The sequence below is a fragment of the Paroedura picta genome, chromosome 8, assembly GCF_049243985.1.
Source record: "Paroedura picta isolate Pp20150507F chromosome 8, Ppicta_v3.0, whole genome shotgun sequence".
Lineage (NCBI taxonomy): Eukaryota > Metazoa > Chordata > Lepidosauria > Squamata > Gekkonidae > Paroedura > Paroedura picta.
Window position 1 is genome coordinate 62,550,574 of NC_135376.1, and position 20,807 is coordinate 62,571,380.

Below are 20,807 nucleotides of genomic sequence, written 5' to 3' on the forward strand. Positions count from 1 at the left end.
TTTTCAGTGCCATGGTTAGGGCAAGGTCACCCAGCTGGCTGCATGTGGGGGAGTGCAGAATCTAACCCGGCATGCCAGATTAGAAGTCCTCACTCCTAACTACTATACCAAACTGGCTCTTCAAGATTTAAAATTGCAGGTTACAAATTTAAAATTTAATAATAAAACTCCTCTAAAACATTTACTCAGTAGTATAGGATTAAAAAAAATTAGCTCCAGTTACTCATTTGATTCATCAATATAAAATAAATAAAATTATTACCAGTTTTTACTGAAACAGTAAAAAGCAGTTTTTACTGCTTCATGTGCACGAAATATTCCATGTGGAGCAGCAAAAATAGGGAACTTGTCTCCACCCCACCCCACCCCCCAAAAAAACCTGTTTAATGTGGGGAAATGGTTCGGTGGGATGACAGGAGCCTTTCTTCCTGCTGCAGCAGTGTTCTGAGCCTGTTTGAGCTCTACTTTATTTTTAAAAAGCCATTCCTCACAGCTGCTGTGAAGGTGTAATTTGGCTCTTAGAAGAGTAACCCAACTCAATCCCCCAGTAATTTTCATTTTCATCATGCTTATTCCACATAATACTACCCAGCAGTCGGAGGTCTCATTGAAATTCCTGAAGTTCAGTGTTTTTCTTCTGAAAACAATAACTTCATTGAGTAGGACATAGAGGTATTTTTAACCTGGATGGAACTTTGCATAAGGGGAAACATTCTGAGAACAGACTCATCCCAAGGCTAATTCTTACTTTCATCCATTGCAGGAAGTCAGTCTTTCCCTCTTCTGCTCTAATCCCAGTTACACTAGAAGAGGGAAGAGGGAAAGAACTTGATACACTCAGGGTCTTTCTACATCGCTAAGGCTCTAGGCCAAGAGACTCCAAACTATTAAGAAATCCAGATACCAGTTCATTTCCTCTCATACACTGTTGCATCTGTTGACATTATATACGTTCTCCTGTTTTCTCCTGCTTACTTTATTAAAATTGTAATTAAACAGCTTTGGAAGATTCTGAACTGAGGTACTGAGATACATGCCCCCACCAGAAGACACAGGAAGTGAAAGTTGATACCTGCCCCTTTGACCAAATTGTGCATCACTTTCAATACTTCAGAGTAGAAGGAACTCCTACAGTTATTTCAGGAAGTCCTAAGAGTTGTATCTTTATAGTGCACCCTTTCTATGGCAGAACACCACCTCAGGTACCAATATTGTTGATATGGAAGCCATGAGAGACTACTGTGTATGTACCATTTATCCCTTAGATGCTTTTGGGGGGGGGGAGAGATTGGGAATTATTTCAATATCTAATCCATTTAAGAATAGACTAGGGGTCAGGATTTTTGTTGTTGTTGCTAGGTGCGAAGTCATGTCCAACTCATCGTGACCCCATGGACAATGATCCTCCAGGCCTTCCTGTCCTCTACCATTTCCCGGAGTCCATTTAAGTTCGCACCTACTGCTTCAGTGACTCCATCCAGCCACCTCATTCTCTGTCATCCCCTTCTTCTTTTGCCCTTGATCGTCCCAGCATTAGGCTCTTCTCCAGGGAGTCCTTCCTTCTCATGAGGTGGCCAAAGTATTTGAGTTTCATCTTCAGGATCTAGCCTTCTAAGGAGCAGTCAGGGCTGATCTCCTCTAGGACTAACTGGTTTGTTCGCCTTGCAGACCAAGGGACTCGCAAGAGTCTTCTCCAGCACCAGAGTTCAAAAGCCTCACTTCTTTGACACTCAGCCTTCCTTATGGTCCACCTTTCAAAGCCATACATTGCAACTAGGAATACCATAGCATTGACTAGACGCACTTTTGTTGGCAGGGTGATGTCTCTGCTTTTTAGGATGCTGTCTATATTTGCCATAGCTTTCCTCCCAAGGAGCAAGAGTCTTTTAATTTCTTTGCTGCAGTGATCTTGGAGCCCAGTAAAAGAAAATCTGTCACTACCTCCATTTCTTCCACATCTATTTGCCAGGAATTGAGAGGGCCGGATGCCATGATCTTAGTTTTCTTGATGTTGAGTTTGCACTTTCCTCCTTCACCCGCATCAACAGGCTCTTTAGTTTCTCTTCGCTTTCTGCCATTAGAGTGGTATCATCTGCATATCTGAGGCTGTTGATATTTCTCCCTGCAATCTTGATCCCAATTTGTGACTCATATAACCCTGCCTTTCTCATGATGTGCTCTGCATGCAAGTTAAATAGGCAAGGCGACAATATACAGCCTTGCCGAACTCCTTTCTCAATTTTGAACCAATCAGTGATTCCATGCCCGGTTCTCACTGTTGCTTCTTGACCTGCATAGAGGTTTCTCAAGAGACAGATAAGATGCTCTGGTATTCCCATCTCCTTAAGAACTTGCCACAATTTGTTGTGCTCCACACAATCAAAGTCATAGTCAATGAAGCAGAAGTACATGTTTTTTCTGGAACTCCCTAGCTTTCTCCATGATCTAGCGTATGTTGGCAATTTGATCTCTAGTTAGATCAAACAAATATCAGTGGTTTGGTGGTAATTAGATTTGTGCTGGTGATATTTACCTACATCAAAAATGGTTTAATGCCCTGTGATTTGAATGAGAGAAATCAATGCTGTGTGTTTTATTGGAGATAAAAATAGAACTATTTATAAACAAGATTCATACTATTTGTCTTTTCTTCTTTAGGTCATAACAGAAAACAACTGAGAAAAGATAACTATGTCATGATATTGCAGAAAACTAGAAAAGAAACTTCAAAATACTTTAAAAATTAAGTGCAAGTTCTAGGGCACAAAATAATGCTTAGGAAAGGGCAAGCCAAGGATATTTGTTTGAGCACTACTGCATTGAAATGGAAACTTTTTTCTTATCGCTGTGATGTTACATTGTACATCTAGGAACACATTTATCACAAGGTCAACAGCTCAATAAGAAATGTTTCCTCCTTAATATATCCAGCTACGTTACAAGAGCAAGTGATATATCCTCGTGCTAACCGCTCTTTGTGTGCAAGGTAGACTTCAAATTGGTCCAACTTTTCCTTTTCAATCCAATGCAGATCAGTCCTCTGAGACCACAAAGACCAAAGAGCCAAGTGATTAACGTCATGGGAAGTGAAAAACGTTTTTCTGTTTCTCCATCACCACCTTCTCAGCCCATCCCTCCACCAATCACTCCAAGGACCAAGCTTTCTTTCAGTCTGCAGTCCAGTAAGTCTCTCTATAAAAGTGTGATTCTGATATCTCGTCCCACCAAATTACAGTCACTGTGTGATATGTCTAATGCTTTGTGTTCAGCTGAGTAATTAGCTAAGCAAGAGACATTTCCAGGGTGTGACCTCCCGAGCAAGGAGTGTTGCTCAATTGGAACAAGACCACCTTGCTTAGAACAGGAAGGATCCAGCTTATTTTATATAATGATTCCTGTGTCAGCCATTCTACAGTCATTCCTATGGCACCTCCTGTATGCCGTTTTATTCTAGAAAGCTAAGCAGAAGTCTTCACAAAACGTTTGCTGAATGAAATAATTTCACAACTTAAATTAATATATGCAATCTCTGTTTTTTAAAGTAGATTGTTACTGCCTTAAAGTTGCAGACTAAAGCAGAATAAGATTATGAGCCCCAACAAATGTCCATAAATAGTGACAGTAAAAATCAATTAATGGTTATCAAGGGTATTTTAACAGAGGGGTTAATTGAATTTAGGGCACCTGAATGGTACTTCAGAACTTCAGAATAGTTTTATTGCATTAGCCACTGGACATCACAATCCTACCAAATATACCAGATATACGAAAGACATCAAATAAAATGAAAACATAAATTCCAAAATGGACAAAAGTTAAGATTGACTAATAAAAACATAATCAGAGTTAGAATGATTACGGCAACACAATTTAGTTTACATAATACAGCCTGATTTTCTTAGCATGGTAGATTGGCCTGAAGTGGTGTTTTATTTTGTGTCCCTCAATAAATATATGCAGAATAGGGCAAGTAATTCCACTGCAACTTTATGTTTACCAAATATGTGCATATGGCCACAAAGAACTTTCCTATCATATTAATTAAATCATATCATCTATATATCTAATATCTAATATGGCCACCATCTGGGGATTGGGGCCACACCAACACTAAAAAGGTTTTCCTGCAAACTTGGAAGGAACTCCAATGTGCATAACAATCTGAAATCACAAAAATAATACACGAGAAGGGGTTAAATCCCCTCCAAATAAAACCTTTAGAGCTGGTGGCAGAAGATGCCAGGAATCTCTCTGGACATGTGGTGGTGGATGCCAGGTGGTTCTCCAGTTATTTGTATCAAATTAGGGTCCTTCTACATGGAAATGTTCCATAAAGCAGTCCCCTCATCAATGTAAGCTTTAGCTTCTTTAGGGTACATCTTCTTGAGCTCACTCTACGCAGGCCTGCCCTTAACCTTGATCCAAAAACTATAGCTGGTCCAGAATGCAGCAGCCAGGGTCCTCACAGCAACACCATGCAGGTCCCACACTTGGCTGAAGTTGACCTGAGCCAATCACCCCACATTGGCCCCCAAGCCTCCCTCCTATGGAAACCACTGCCTGTCTGTCCAACCCACAGGGCCATCAGTATGCCATAGTTGATTCAAGGTTCTTCCCATTGTTCTACTATTCTAATATATTGCCTACTGCTACTATTGTATTATTATCATAATTACTGAGCTATCTGTATTGTTCCTGTTCTGTGTAAACCGCCCTGAGGCTTCAGTGAGGGCAGTATATAAATATAATAAATAAATAAACTATCCTGTGACTGCATGAATCTCTTAATTCCTTCCTATTTTTTTATAAGACAGAAAATAAGAACAACCAATTAGCAGGTGACAGTGTTTGTTAATTGTACTTGTGGAAAGCTCAGAACACTTTTTCACGTCCTAGATACCCTTGCTATGATATATTTTTGAGAAAACAACCACTGAGTGTGGTAGGTTCCTAGTGTATCAAGCATTTCTTCATAAAATAGTTTGTCACAAATTCAATCCCCAACCTGGCAGAACTCTTGACTTTTTTGAATTAAAGAAGGTTATAGGCATTCTCAGTTCAGTTTTTAAAAAGCAGTATAAATTATGTTTGTGGCTACCTAGATAGGGTAGGTGGGCATCTAAAAATACTAGACCTATGACGGCATGTGTTTTGAACCATGAGGAGACATCATGTTAATTTGTACTAAGTTTAGAAAAATATTATTATATCTTTTTCTCCCTAAATGGATTATTTATTCAAACAACTAGTGATTTCTAATTTCATATAATTATAGTAATTTTGAAACTTTTCATTAAAGATATGTGGCTAATTATAAAATTCATTTCTGCATTAAATTCCTGAAAGGCTTTATGTGGAAGAGTAAATAAAGTTGTGTTCCATTATATTGTGATATATTGTAGAAAATAAACTTTTAACATCATTGGATTTTCAGTATTGACTAAAGAGGAATGAGCTACAAGATTTGGAATGAGCTGTGAATATTAAGTAGACACATATCACTAAAGGAACAATCTGGCACAACTTTCTTATTAAGAATGCTTGGGGACAGGAGAGATTGCGGATGGCAAGCACTACTTTTAATGCTGCAAGTTAAATATCTCAATCCAGGGATTTCTTTCTGGTACCTAGATCTCCCCAGTCTCTTTGAGTACCATTTAGTAATAAGGTGGGGGGATCATTTGGTTCCCCCTCCTCACACACAAAAGCAGGGTGTCTTTGACTACATGTGAGCATAGCTCAGGAACACACTCATTTTTTTCTGATCTGCTACTCTTGTTTGCAATGCTTTGGTGAATGTCATATCCAAGATACAGTCTTTAAAATTTGCTGTGAATACACAATGACTTTAGGTACAACATGACCGAAAAGGGTGTCGAAGAGGTTGGTGAAGGGGATGCCTTGCCCTTGCTTAGTAGCCCTGAAAAGTTATCTAGTGACTATTTCTAGATCCTCATAAACAAAACTTTCCAGTGTGCTTGGCCTTTTGTTCCCTCTTCCATTAGGGGAGAGCTTAGTCCATTGTTGATCTTGGTCTGCCTTTTTGTTCACTTTGTCAGCCTCACTGGTGCTTCTTTGTTGGTGGTGTATTTTGGTTTTGAATCCCCTGATATTTGATATTTTAACATGCAGTTAGCCAAGGTAAGATACACTGTATAAACTAATTCATCTGTCTTTTCCAACTCTCTCACCATTTTGAGTCCATCATACATTACTTGATAAATTTCTTTATCTTTCAGGCAGCAAATTACTATTGAATTGCTAGAGTTACCTGTATATTCTTTTCCTTAATATTAGAACATGAAAATTGCTATGAATTTGAAGATTGGTTTAAGTGGTCCATTCATTATAAAAGATGTATTTGTTTTCAGGTTTAGAACTAAACGGCATGAATAGTGTGGAAACGACAGACATTCCTCCTCCATTGCCTGTGAAAGGCAGTGTGGCAGATTATGGATGTCTCATGGAGAGCCAGGAATCCGTTAGCCCTGCCACATCCCCACCTGTACCACAGAGGGTAAGCTTTGCACCTAGGGTGGAAAGGACCTTATTCTTTTAGTGATATATAATAATATGTATCAAGAGCCTCTCGTAGTGCAGAGTGGTAAGGCGGCAGACATGCAGTCTGAAAGCTTTGCCCATGAGGCTGGGAGTTCGATCTCAGCAGCTGGCTCAAGGTTGACTCAACCTTCCATCCTTCCGAGGTCGGTAAAATGAGTACCCAGCTTGCTGGGGAGGTAAACGGTAATGACTGGGGAAGGCACTGGCAAACCACCTCGTATTGAGTCTGCCATGAAAACGCTAGAGGGCGTTACCCCAAGGGTCAGACATGACCCGGTGCTTGCACAGGGGATATCTTTACCTTTTTATAATTTGTATTGCTTTGTTCAGCTACTGCTTTTTCTGGAAGTCCAAAGAGAAAGCGGGTAGAGGCATGGCAGAGACCAGCATCTACTAGTCAAAGTCCTATTTCTGCCATGCCGTTCCTCCCATTTGGCCTTGCGACTAGCAAATATGAAGTCAGTTGCTGCTCCTTAGGTCTAGTGTCTCCAGTTGCTGATCTCTTGTACTGGTACACCACAGATTTTTTCTTAGAGCGTGACGGAATGGTGAACTCATTCTATGTGGACACAGATTCATTGTGTAGTGAAAGCTATATATAAAGCAAAGTATTGTTAGACAGGCTGATGGAGGCTGTTAAAAAGACAGACGAGAGTCCCAGCAACAACTTAGATTTTATGTTTTTCCAATCTTATTTCAGCAGAGGAAATAAAGTACATTTCAGAAAACCTCTAATGTATGAGTTTTGTTTCCCAGGCATTCTGTTTCCTGTGAGGCAGTTTCCTGTGAGGCAAACAATCTTGCTACTCTGCATAATAGAGCACTGCAATATTTGAGCAAAATTTGGCTCCTGATACTTAGAAAGTGTCAGTTATGATCTTGGGTTATCTGTTTCTGACATGGTGTTAAGCGATTCTTATATATTTGCTTCTTTACCATTAGAAGTTTAGACTTATGCAACGAGAAAGAACTCTTTTATTTTCAGATGAAGTTTATGTCTGGACTTGAAAATAAAAGGGCAGATGTTAAGGACAGTAAATACTGATATGCTGAAAAACCTGAGAAACAATTATTGTTCTTATAGCAGTCTGAGGTAGTCAAACTGCTGAACAGAAAGTCAACATACCATTCTGAATGTCCCATTTTCCTTATGACTTCCCCCCTTCATTTTTCATAAATTTACAGCATAACAAATTTAACCAATTAACTAGTCTAAGCTTTACTTTGTGGGAGGATTCAGGAGCCAGAAACCTTATGTACATACATAAGACTTCATTGTTTCCAGCCATAGGCCATTACAATGCGATCCATATCATATCAGTTGATATAAAAACAGTAAAAGAATTAGAACAATACATGCGGTAGTCCATAGATAATAAAAGACAATAAGAATTCAGGTTTCTAGCTCTCTGGTGACATAAATTTGGCTCGAATTTTCCTTGCAGCTAATGCAAATTAGTGAAACATTATAACTAATTAGGGGGTTGGTATCCGATAATAAAAAGACTATTTTGTCCAAATTCACAGGGAAGTTCTGGCCACTCAAACATCTCTCAATATATTTGGTTCTTGGCTCCAAGTATAGTGGACAATCCAAAACATAATGATAAAGGTCTTCAACAGCAGGTTCTCCACAAATACATAGGCGAAGGGCAAAAGGTACACCGGAAAAACGGCCTGAGAGTAGGGCTGATGGCATAACTTGAAAGCGTAAATGAGCAAACGCCATTCGAAGTTTTTGTACAGAAATGGTTACTAAATAGTCTGATCTGAGATGGACTGTTTTGAATAGTTTAAACAAAGGAGAAAAGTTAGATTTTATTATTGTTTGTCTATCCAGTATGGCATCAGTATTAAAAATCGAATCTCTCAGATTAGACCCATCAATTTCTGCTCTTAATAAATCATCTGGGATGGAATACCGTGATTGTATTTTATCATAAACAGTTACCACTGTTTGTTACAATGTTATACTGTTATGTTATGTTGTGTTATGTTATACTGTTACCTGGTTATACCAGTTAATAATATGAATGTTATTATATGTATGGTTTTATGTATAGTTTCAGTTATATGTAAACCGCTCTGAGCCTTCAGGGAGGGCGGTATAAAAATACGAATAAAATAAATAATAAATAAATAAATAACTGGCAAGTCGGAAAGGATCAGTATTCAAGGTTAGTTCAAAACATTGGTTGAATATTAAATTGGTAGTGTTTTTCATATATTTTGCCCAAAATTTTGCCCAAAGCTAAGTGGACTCGAGCCCTGATCGATGGAAGCCCTCTGCACGCATATGTGCGGCAGGAGTTCCTTTGGGTAAGGCCAAAATACATCTAAGGAAGTGATTCTGAATCGCTTCCAAACTAGAAATCGGATGATCCCTCCATCCCCAGACTTCGATACCATAAAGGAGATGGGGTAAAGCATTGGCTACGAATAGTTTTATTGCTGGATCAATAAGAAATCCTCCCTTAGATGCATAGAATCTTAGTATGGCCCCAGTTATTTTAAGAGAGGAGGCCTTAATTAAGGCTAAACGGTTGTTCCATCTCAGTGTCTCAGTGAAGGTCACTCCCAGGTATTTGAATGAGCTGCTTTGTTCAATGGGAATATTATGGATGTTCCATTTAAATCTCTTTGGCCTTCTCCTAAAGACCATGACTTTGGTCTTGTGGTAATTTATATTAAGAGCCTCCTCTTAATATAATAATATCAACCAGAAACCTTATGTGGTCAAATTGACACTCCATAATCTTTTTACAGATCAGCATGTTCCTCTAAATTATTCATTTAACCAAAAACTTAGAGTTGGATCCAGCCAGTTTTTCTGCTGGTGAAGAGCTCTGAGCACACATACATTAAAAAGGCTATGTTCAGCATCATGGAACATAGCCTTTTTTATGTATGTGTAGTCAAAGAGAACTCTTCACCATGTACAAAGGCCATGTGGGATAGGCATCCCAGGCCTATTATGCACGGCCGCTGAAACGGCGGCATGGAGAACGCGGAGGAGGAAGAAGCGAAGCAAACCGCTTATGCATGGGATGGAACGCAGCAGAGGCAAAACCCAGAGTATCCGATTATGCACGCGGCTACTCCGGAGCCGCTTCTGGTTGTTCCCTGGTCCTGGGAAGCTTCACTTTCTTCCGCATCTCGCTAATGCGGCTTTTTCGGCGGCATACGTTGACTCTGCGCCCGGTTGCCACCTGCAGCATGCATAATTGGTGATTTTAGCTGCCGCCATTCCACCCCAAATGCAGACCTTCCACTCCGTGCATAATGGGCCCCAATTATGAACTTGATAGATCTCTTGTCAGAATGCAACCTCATGGTGTTATCAGCCTTATCATTAAACATAATGGAAAGAAGTACTTTAACAAAACTGTGGCAGAAAAACATGGCTATACCCTTGTTCTGGTTCTTAAAGTAGACTGGTTCTTAAAGCTTGTTCTCCTGCAGAGGTGTAGACTGGTTCTTAAAGCTTGTTCTCCTGCAGAGGTGAAGTGGTGGTCCCTTGCCTCTATAATGCCCTTCCTCTTAAGAGATGCATGGTACTTGCTTTACTGACCTTTAGGAACCAGACAAAAATCTTACTGAGGAGTTTTAAACCTGAATTTATGGTCAGCTTATAAACTGAGGCTGGATAAAATATGGATAATGGATAAAATTTTAGGTTGCAGTGCTGTTTTTATGCTGTTTTGTGCTGTTTTTATGTTCCTGTTTTATTTTCATTATTATTTATAAAGGCTGATGAATTGTTACTGATTAATTGTTAAATTATTTTTATGATTTCTTTTATAGTTTTTTTAATAAATTATTTTAATGTTGTTGAGAGAATAAAAAAGGGATGAGGGAAAAACCATATACGCTGCCTTGAGTTCCTTTGGAAAATAGTTGGATAGAAACATGACCAATTGTATTGGGATTGCAATTGCTCATTGCAATTGCTCCTTATTGTGTACAAGTTTTATTTTAGGCACTTACGAAAATAATTTCCTCTTGATAAGTTCCTCACAATGATTTTTAGATAGCTATTTTGAAGAATTAATTGTTATATATATGCATGCATAGTCAGCTTATAAAAAGTTGAAAAGCCAACTTTGTTCAGTGAAAGGTTTTCTTAATAGCATATCTGAACGTAAAATAGAGTATTAGGTTTCTTGCAAAGATCAATTACATATAGGAATTCCACAAGGCTTTTTCTGCTCATACATATCATTGCATACAAAATCAGCTGCATGCCTAGCATACAAAATCAAGAAGAGAAACTAAAGAAAACAGACAATGAACATTTAAATATATACTATTGGCTCTAATACTTACTAAACATGCAAATAATGGCTTGATTTCCATCATTCCAGTAGTAGATACAATGCTTGATGATGAATGTTTCATAGAGAGGAAGCAGTGCATAATAAGTGAACTAATGCTGGCAAGAATAGCTTATGATAGCTTCCCATATTTTTACCCCCATTCTAATATTTTACTGAAACTGAATCAGTGTGTCATAGCTCACTTTAGGGGATTTGCATCTCTGTACAATATACTGTGCATATATACTGTACAATATACTGTACCCATGCACTGCACACTCATTTGGTATGCCAGGTTAACAGAAAATGATCCTGGAAACTTTGTATATTATGAAGAATTCAAGATTTTGTTGCTGTGTTTTGTTGATGTACAAGTTTGTCTTCTTTTCTAGCTGTTGTGCTCAGCTGAGGAGGTAATATTAATTAGCATATGAATAAGCTCAGGAAAAAGTTGTAGAGGGTGGTACAGCCTAATCAGAGATGCGGTGTTTTGGCAACAAAAGTTTTGTTTTCACTATATATAGTGTACATCCACTGGTGCATAAAGAGTACTGGTTACATCACTGTATCTTTCTGTAGCTTTTCTTTGAGAAGATTTTTGGGATGTGCACATGGAGTATTCATAGAATACTATACACCCCTTTTAGATTGTGAGCAGTGATCTCCAAATGGTGGCTCTCCAGGAACTTGGTAGCTGATTTTCTAAGACTCTGGTTGATGGATAGGCATAATGGTATACAAGGCTGAAAGAACAGAACTGATCTGTAATCTGTAAACTGCTCCTGCGGAGTGGTAGGAATAAAAGGGTAAGGGCAAAAGGGGAGGAGAAAGGATAGGCCCTGTCCGGGATAAAAACTCGGAGGGCTCCTGATTGGGCCCTCCGAATGTCAATCCAGGGCCTTGGCCCAGCCTCGCCTGGGCCAGCCGGGGAATCACCGCACAGAAGACAGGGCCCTTCTGACACGGTGAGTCCTCCGGCCAGCTTATCCTCGCCCCAGAGAAAGGAGCAGGGACATCTGTTCCTTTCCCGGCCTGGCTGCCTTAACGCTGTGGGGGAAGGCCTGGTGGCTGGGGGCCTTCTCCTGGGCCCAGGAACAGCCTCTTGCTGGGGCCGGGAGAAGGCCTCAAGTCACGGCCAGGTGGTTGGGAAGGCCTGGGGGGAGCCCTTCCAAGGCGGCCCAGAGTGTCATGGCTGCCTCTCAGAGGCGGGGGGGGCCGGGAGCGCTGCGCTGGCCCTGCCCACCAACCCGGCAAACTCCTTCAGTTCCTGGCTGGGCTTGGGGGGTGGCCGGGAGCGCTGACTCCTTCCTTCCTAACTTCCTCTTTTTCTCTCCCTTTCTCTCCCTTACACTTTTGCCCTTCCTCTCTTTCTGCTTTTCTTCCTTTCAGCCTTCCTGCACCCAGACTCACAGCCACCTACACTTCTGTACCCCAACTCTTCCCCCCATCACAACTCGACTCCCCTCCCTTTCACCCCCCTCCCTTCCAGCCCTGCCCCATCCCCTTTCAGGGCACCTACCTCCCTGCCTGTCTTCCTCCCAGCATTCCCTTTCTCCTTCCTTCCTCTCCCAGCATTCACTTCCTCCTTCCTTCCTCCCTACATTTCTCTCTCTCCTTTCTCTCTGTCTCAGCCTCTTTCTCGCCCTCTCACTTGCTCTCATCCTGTCTTCATGCCTTTCTTCCTTTCTTTCGTCCTCCCTTCTTTCTTTCCATCCACCCCCCACCACCCCCAACTCCCTAGCGCCCGCTGTCTTTTCTTTACAGCGGGCTTAATTTCTAGTAACCATATAAATATGAAGTTGATAACTTCAGCAGCCGTTCCCTCCGGGCGCCGCCAGCACCGGAATTCCGTGCCTGCGTGGTTGCGCCCGCTGTCACGCCGCTGCCGGCACCGCCCTCCCCCCCCCGCGGCGCTGGCTGCGCCCGGAGGGAACGGCTGCCGAAGCGGCCGAATCGCACAACCCTATTGATAACCTATGGCAGTGGTCCCCTTTAAATAATAGTTTAATAAATACTTCAGTATTTATGAAAATATTTTTGGTAGTGACAGTGAAATTACTTTTTGAGGCAAATTTCATAAAACAAAGTTTAAGGGAAACCTTTAATTCAAATTATTTTGAGTGATGATGTGTGTGTGAGAGGGTTCAGTTTAATTCTTTATGTTATCTACAGGTACAACGTGGGCTCTATGAATAAATGACTTTGGGACTAGATTCCAGACTTCCACCATGTCTTTATACAACTGTGTACTTAGTTGAGGAGTTTTGTTCAGGTTTCATCTTGGTATTGCTTTGTTTACTCTTTTCAAATCAACCCAAGTTATGATCCCAGGTAGGGTTGCCAGGTCTCCCCTGCCCCCCCCCCCCCAAGTGGTAAAGCTCCTAAAGATTTGAGGATGGAACTAGTATAAAGTTCCATCTGATTTAGACTAGTATAAAGTACCTTTCTTTAATTTTGTCTTAGGTACTGTCAGTATTTAAAAGAGCCATGATTTAAGTGATGTACATTCTCAAACTCCTGGATTTGATAAGTAGCAGGGAGAGAGAAAAGGAATCCCTGGGGAAGGGCAATCAAGTGACATAGAGCAAAAACAGAATTGGGCTGTAGACTCTATCAGGGGTAGGAAAGGTAGAACATCTTGCTGTATCTAAGGATTGGCCAGGATAAGGGGTTCCAGCCCTGCAAAACTTGTTTTCTCTCAGTGGGCAGAGAACAGATTTCATTTGCCAAAAGGAGTTTGCTGTACTATCTTCTCTATCTCTCAGTTGTGAATCTTCACTTTGTTGGTGTCTCAGCTGGATGATCCCATTACTGGCACTGGATATTTCCCCTTCTGAATCCCACCTTTCACAAGTAAAAGGGAGTATTGCAGTCTTCTTGCTTTATTAATAATTAAATGCATTCTGTATGAATAAGTAAGACACTGCCCTGTAGGAATAGAGCTGGGGGGATGCAGTTTATGACGACCAGTGAGAGGGACTTAAACTGAGGCAACTCAGAAGGGTGGGGCTTATGAATATTGTCAAGGGCCCCCTAACTTTTACCGTATAATCAAGCACTGATCCCGTAATCATAAATGAAAAAGCCAATGGTGTATTGTTTGAAAATCAAATTATACAATTAAATAAATGTGGATAATAAAAATAAGGAGCCACATGTATGCCATAAGGAAGACTTGGTCTATAAGTATAACAGCTAACTATAGAAAGCTAAATATGTGCTCAGCTAGTGGTGAACTTCAGCAATATGTTGGAAGTGTGCTTCTCTTAAACTTCCACAGCTTTTCAGTGTGTAGTTCTGCTTTTCTTTAAGCTGTAATTTGTTTTGAGTGAGAGAAATCATTAATGTCCTTACATTTCAGATTATTCCTCGACTGTACATTGTGCTCTCTTCCATCAGGACCACGAAGAGAAACAAGACATTTTTAAATGCAATTGCTTTTTTAATACAGAATGAAAGCAAATGAGAGCAATTTGGTATTTGAAATGGAAGGGACAGATTGCTTATATGTTGCAGATGTGCCTTTTACATAAGGTTCCCATTTCCCCTGAGGTCCACGTGACTCAGGGAAATCTGCCTAGAATAGAGTTTAATTTGAACTGGCAGGCTCTATCATTATTTCAGAGAGAAAGCAATCTCTTAGAACCTGAAGAGCACCGTTGAAATGACTGAAACAAACACATATTTAATTAATATAAAGGCGTGGGGAAATCAGCATTGTATTTCAGCCTTATTATAAAAAGAAATGCTTTGGTGCAAGTGATATTGTTATTGAGGGTCTATTGAGAGTTTAATAGCAATTTTTTCTAATATAATTTTGAAGGAATAGAAAGAAACCAGATATACCGTTAACATTTTTAGAAAAATAAAATACATAAGCATAATTTCAAAGTCCTGTTCCTAATATGCCACTTTTCACTTTGAATCTGAGGGGTACAAACAAACAAGTTGGTAGGTGTGTAGCTAGAATGGTTTACTGTGATTTTCCCCCCAACTACAGTGTGGATGCAAAAACATTTGTACGTCTACTCAGTGTGCCCAAAACCTAGGCCCTTAACACTGCCGATTTTCTGCCAATATTGAGCCATCTTCCAGAAAACAAACTTAACAGGTTGAAGAAAATCCTCAACTCTGCATTTAATATTGCAGGAGGAATTGCACTGAATGCAGAGATAGTATTACTAAAGTGGCAGTGTATCTGAAAGGAATTCTTTTCTATCCCAGACTATTTCTCCTCCTCCGACAAATGTACTTTTCGTCTGTTTTACATAAGCTCCCGTCCCCTAAGCTCTATGGAATTATTCTTTTGCTGAAACAGTTGCTGTTGCCCTAAAAAGGTAATCCTTAGTAACAATGTTATACTTTTTCTTTATTTTCTGACACTTCATTCAGTAAACTAGCCAAGGACAAATACTGAACACTTGAGTTGAGCTTATTCTGATTGAAATGATGAATAGAATATAATGGAATGTTAGCATGGTGGGCGAAAACCAGGAAGCTGCTTTCTTTCAATACAATATCATACTGATTATTATTGTTGTTTATAAATAGCATCCCTGTAACAGAATGATTGGGTGGCTGTGGTTTTAATTCACTAATGTCTGATTGAAGCATTAACTGAGTCATAGCCCGCAATTCACCATGGTTTCAATGTGTTGTTTACATAAGTTGAGAATATTTCATTATTATCATTATTATTATTCATAAACAGGCTTATATTGGTTCACAAAAGTAGGATAAAACAATCAAACCAGCATATAATTGCTAAAATTAACAGTTAATTATCAGCAACTACCAAAGCCTCCCCCTCCCCCAGCCATCTTCCATCTGACCTGCAGGAATCTATGCTGACTAGCAGCTCTGGAACCAACCTTCTGGAATAGGTATGGGGCAAACATACCACATCTGGACAGGCAAAAGTAGATGTCCAAGGGAGAAAGAACTGAGATGGTACAGTGCCATCTCTTCCTTTAAAACCACCTCCAGCCTTTCCTCCCTCTCATCAGAAGACCTGCTGCACTCTGGAGAAACCAAAAAGCAATTCCCAGTCCCTCCCCCAGTTCTTCTAGCAGCCACTTGGTCTCTAGGGCAAACTCAACACCCCAAAGACTCTCATACCTGAAGTTTAGCCCGAAACACTCCTGCAGAGTCACAACAGCTCAGTGTCAGCACCTACCTCAGGCACCTCTACAAGTCACACTCCGCCACAGCCTCACTACCCAGCCTGAAGAGTGGGTGGTAGAAGACAGTTATGGAGCAGGCCTCTACACAAGGGATGGGAGAGCAGCAACCCTCCTTTCCACCCTACTGCTGTTCTGTTTGGCCATTCCCCCAGAGCCCTGCTTTGGTCACCTTATTCCTAAACTACTTCAAAGTATACTAGCTGTTGCACTAGGCTCTACTACACTCTGAGTCTAGGAACTAACTAATTTGCTCTTGAGTTTGACTCATTGCTGCGCTTGACATTTTCCGTCTTCCTGACCGGGTTGTCAACTCAGGGCTGGGGAATACCAGGTGATTTTGAGGGTGGAGCTTGAGGTTTTGGGGAGGGGAGGGACTTCAGTGGAGTATAATGCCATAGAGCAGGGGTAGTCAACCTGTGGTCCTCCAGATGTCCACGGACTACAATTTCCATGAGCCCCTGCCAGCAAATGCAGCAAACTCCCATGAGGAGTTGTAGTCCGTGGACATCTGGAGGACCACAGGTTGACTACCCCTGCCATAGAGTACACCTTCCAAAGCAGCCGTTCCCCCCCCCCCCCGATGAACTGATCTCTGTTGCCTAGAGATCAGATGTTATCACAGGAGATGGTCAACCAACAATGGAGGTTGATTGACCTGTCATTGCCTTTTTTTTAGGCAAACCCACACAACTTAATTTTATGGGGTAAAACTATGCCTATGCCCAACTTCAACTTTTTTTTTGAAGTCTAAAAGTTCAGTCTAAACCCTATTTTTAACTTCCTGGCTTCCGTTATTTTGAAGCCTAATCACTTTTTTTAAATGACCCTTTACTCCAAACATGTTTTTGAACCACATTCCTTTTTTTAATGTTCAATAATGTTTTAAGTAATATTTGAAAAAAAAGACCACTGTGGCTGAACTAGTCCAAAAGATATTCTCGCATGGAATAAGAAGGAAGTCTTTCTTGAGAGGCTCTGACAGACCAGAGCAGTAAAAGCACACAGCATTCCCCAAAAATCTTACCCCGAAATTGAGTCAAGCTGCAGCAAGGCCTGCTTTGTATCTTCTTTGCTCATGCTCTGACAGCCACAGAGGACTGTAAGATGATTGGGCAGAAAGATCAAGGATCCCCCTAATGTCTGTTCCCATTGACCAATATCCTAGGCATTTCAAATATTGTTCCAGATTCCCAGATATATACAAAAACAAACAAAAAACCTTTGTGTGTGTGTGTGTGTATTCTACTCCCAGCACTGAAGAGAATGAGGCCTACCTTCTTTAGTAATTCATGCTCCGAAGTGCCTACCTGAACCACTGAATGGAAATGAGGGCATTGATCACTGTGAATTTTTACAAGCAGTTCTATAAACATTCGTGCCCTGGGATGGGCCTGGAAGCCTCCAAGTGACAATTGAGATCACAGAAGCAGATAAAGTGATATTTTCCCTGCTGCCTCAAATATTTTCCCCTGTCCTATGACAGCAGCGAGGAAATATAGCAAACACTACGTATGCGTGTATATTGTAATTGCTAAAGCTATTTAGCGTGGCTAACATTTTTATAACCTTCTGGTTAGAAGCAAAGCTGTTAGCCATCTGACAAAATCATTGGATTTGTGTGAAGGAGTAATACCATCTGAAAAGGGAGATGTACAAAAGGATGAAAGAGAAGAAATCAAAAGTGTGTGGGGGGGAAGGTAGTAAGGAGCTATTAAAATGTCGGGCTGTTAAAAAGAAAAGGAGAGTTTGTTCTCTTGATGGGGTAAGATGGCATGAAAGATGATATCATCTCTGCTGGATATAACACTGCAGTATTACTTCAGTCCTATAGCCAAGAAGTAACGTCGGTTGCATACTTAATGATGCTGTTGAAAATCACCCCGAAAGCCATGTGTGAGCAATTCTGCAGTAGCTTGACATTATCCTTACAATATGGATTTTTGTCATTGGCCATATAGCTTGATCTTTATGAGAGTCCGTAATTTACTGCATGTCTAATCTGAACTCGTGCCTGTCATTAATTTGATTAAGCAAACTAGCAGCTCTTGTCATTTCCTTGAATTCAAAGCGAGACATTTAGCAGCTAAATATTTTAGCATTAAGAATCTTAGTTTAATGCATATATAGTGGCAAATTACAAAATAATTAATTCATCCTTTTTTGTGTGGCAAGAAGACCTTTCTAAGAGAACAGGAAGCTAGATCTAAAAGTCAGGGAGAGAATGTATTTCTGCATTAGACTCTCAACTCTGTTGTGCTTAGGGCTATAATAGTTAATACATACGAATAAAGTCAGTCGTACACCTGCTTATAACACACTTTTCTGAAACACTGAATTAGTTAATAAATCCTGAGAAACCAGTTAGTGTCAGTATTAAATACTAGACTTAGTTAAGAGCCAGCAGCAAAGCTGTGATCAGAAGATCCAAGTTGGAGTGGAGCTAAATGAAGGCACTCTTCTCTTCCTAAGTATCATGACAGTATTTTAGGAAATTATAATTGAATTGATGAGCTGGTGGGAAGTTTGTTCCTCACTAAAATGCTTTCTTCTGTGTTCATTTTCTAGCAACTGCCGCCTCCATTACCGAGCAAAACACCACCACCTCCTCCTCCAAAGACCACTCGGAAACAGACCTCTGTGGACTCTGGGATTGTCCAGTGACTTCAGAAAGGATACCTCCAAAGACTAAGCTGTAATATTTCATTTGTCCCCCCTGAGGATTTTTAAAGGTGTACACTGTGTGCCTGCAGCATCTAACATTTAGTGCAATAGTTCACACTTTCAGAGTGATAGCATTTCCAAGTAAGGTTGCAGGATTATGGACACTTTTCCAGCTCCCAGTTTTCCAAAGTAAAAGTATGCTGTTAATTAGCAACATATTATTTTTTTCTAGCTCCCTTGGCTTCTAGAAGTTTGAACTATTTATAGTTAAGGAGTAGCATCATGGAGGATCAAATAATAGGCCATTCCTCCACTGCATTGGCACAAATAAGCCTAATGAAATAAATTGACTGAATGCCAGGAGTTCAGTTTTAGTATTGTGATTGTGTAATCTTTGAAGTAGAGGAATTAGTAAAATAAAAACATTTGTGAAGATATCTGTCATTGCATTGGACTGCCATTGATACTGGCCTTTCATTGGCTGATTACTCTTTAAAGTTAAATTATAACCAAATGTGATCCAGCTAACAGCTGAACCTGTTTTTGCTTGTATTTTAGCATATTTTAGGCTCCTGAGCAGCCCTTACGAGGAATGCTACAACAGAAGTGTTGATCATCTTTTCTTATAAAGTAATAAAATAGGAATGAGGAAACCATTTTGAAACAAAAATATAAACATAACATTTTACATGGAGTTGATTACAGTTGTGTCATTCTGTACAGACTTTTTGTATATATGATAGGTCTTAACAATGTGTTTAATTTCATTGTGCCTGCTTTTAAAGTAATAATGCTGCAATGTAACTACAAATGTGTTACAACCTTTAAAATTTTGGTAACTGCTGAAAATGTATAAATGGCTTACTTTTATGCTATTTCTACTAATAGAATTCTGAAAATATTGGGTAATTATGAGGAAAACCAGAAAACTAATTTTATATATATATATATATATATATATATATATATCACTCTACCTTTTTTTACCATCAACAGACTTTGTAACTTTAACAATAGATCAACTATTTCACTGAACCCAGAAATAAAGAATTATTTTAAAATACTCCTGTCTCTAAAAAAATGAAATTGGTTCCAAATTACTATAAAATGTACTTAATTATAAAGTGGGTTGGGCTTCATCTGTCACACATCTTGATACATAACTGTGGTTCATTTTGAATGTAATATCCTGGTTTATTTGAATGTGTGAAACCAAGAATTTGCTCACACATAAATGTTGGATTCATTGCCTTCATTCTTTCCTCATGAAGACCTGGATGGTATCCTGCATTACAGTGAGCCAGGGAACAAGCCAGGATACCTGTGTTAAACCCAGATAGCTATGGCCACATGAACCCATAGTTGAAAGCTATGATTAATAAAGCAACCTTACTCAGCCAACGACAATTTGACTCATGCCACAAACTTTCTCCATTGTGGTTTCTATCTTGTGGAATTGTAAGTAGGATCCTATTATGTAAGATGTTAATATTTTCAAGAGACAGTATTTTCCAGGACCTCCAGAGAGACTATTGCCTTTTTGTGCAATAGTGCAAGGTGGGGAATCTCACCTCCATACTGTTGATCCTCATAGACTATCTGCTAGATGAGGGATTCTGCTAGATCTTCCAGCAGAATCAGATATCATCCTTCAGTTCTAGGAATCCTTGGATGGGCCATGATTCTACCAAATCCTATTTCTTTGAATCTTCTTCTCCAAAGGAGGAAAGAGAGCTATTGGACAGAGAACCTTTAATAATTACTATGCAGGTTTGTCTTTTTCCACCAGAAGTTATTCCTAAACTTCATCCTATTGGTTTTCTGTATTGTTCCTGTCCCACTAAGTTCTATGCAGAACAGGTAAACATTCTGTCTGATCTGCCACTGATTTAGCGATGTAAAGGAGGACCTATTCACCTCAGAGTACAATCATCAAATACCAAGATTAGTCTCAAGAACAAGGTGTTCTCAACCCATAGGAATAGATGTCCTAAGCTGCACATAGTCAGACCAACTGCATTTTGCCTTTCTGTTCACCCAGCTAATTCAAAGTGATTCATAATTCTAACAGTAGAAGTGGTCCTGG

The 20,807-nt window shown here is 40.0% G+C and overlaps 1 protein-coding gene across 2 annotated transcripts in view; it reads left to right on the forward strand.

Moving 5' to 3' along the window:
- DOCK1 (dedicator of cytokinesis 1) overlaps positions 1–19,784 on the forward strand; it is a 474,081-nt gene extending 454,297 nt beyond the window's left edge. For both annotated transcript variants that reach the window (XM_077350091.1, XM_077350092.1), the window contains exons 50-52: positions 3,032–3,182; positions 6,372–6,517; positions 18,626–19,784. In XM_077350091.1, coding sequence (XP_077206206.1) covers positions 3,032–3,182; positions 6,372–6,517; positions 18,626–18,721 — 393 coding nt within the window. In that variant the 3' untranslated portion in view covers positions 18,722–19,784. The remainder of the gene's footprint in view (positions 1–3,031; positions 3,183–6,371; positions 6,518–18,625) is intronic.
- The last annotated feature ends 1,023 nt before the right edge of the window (positions 19,785–20,807 follow it).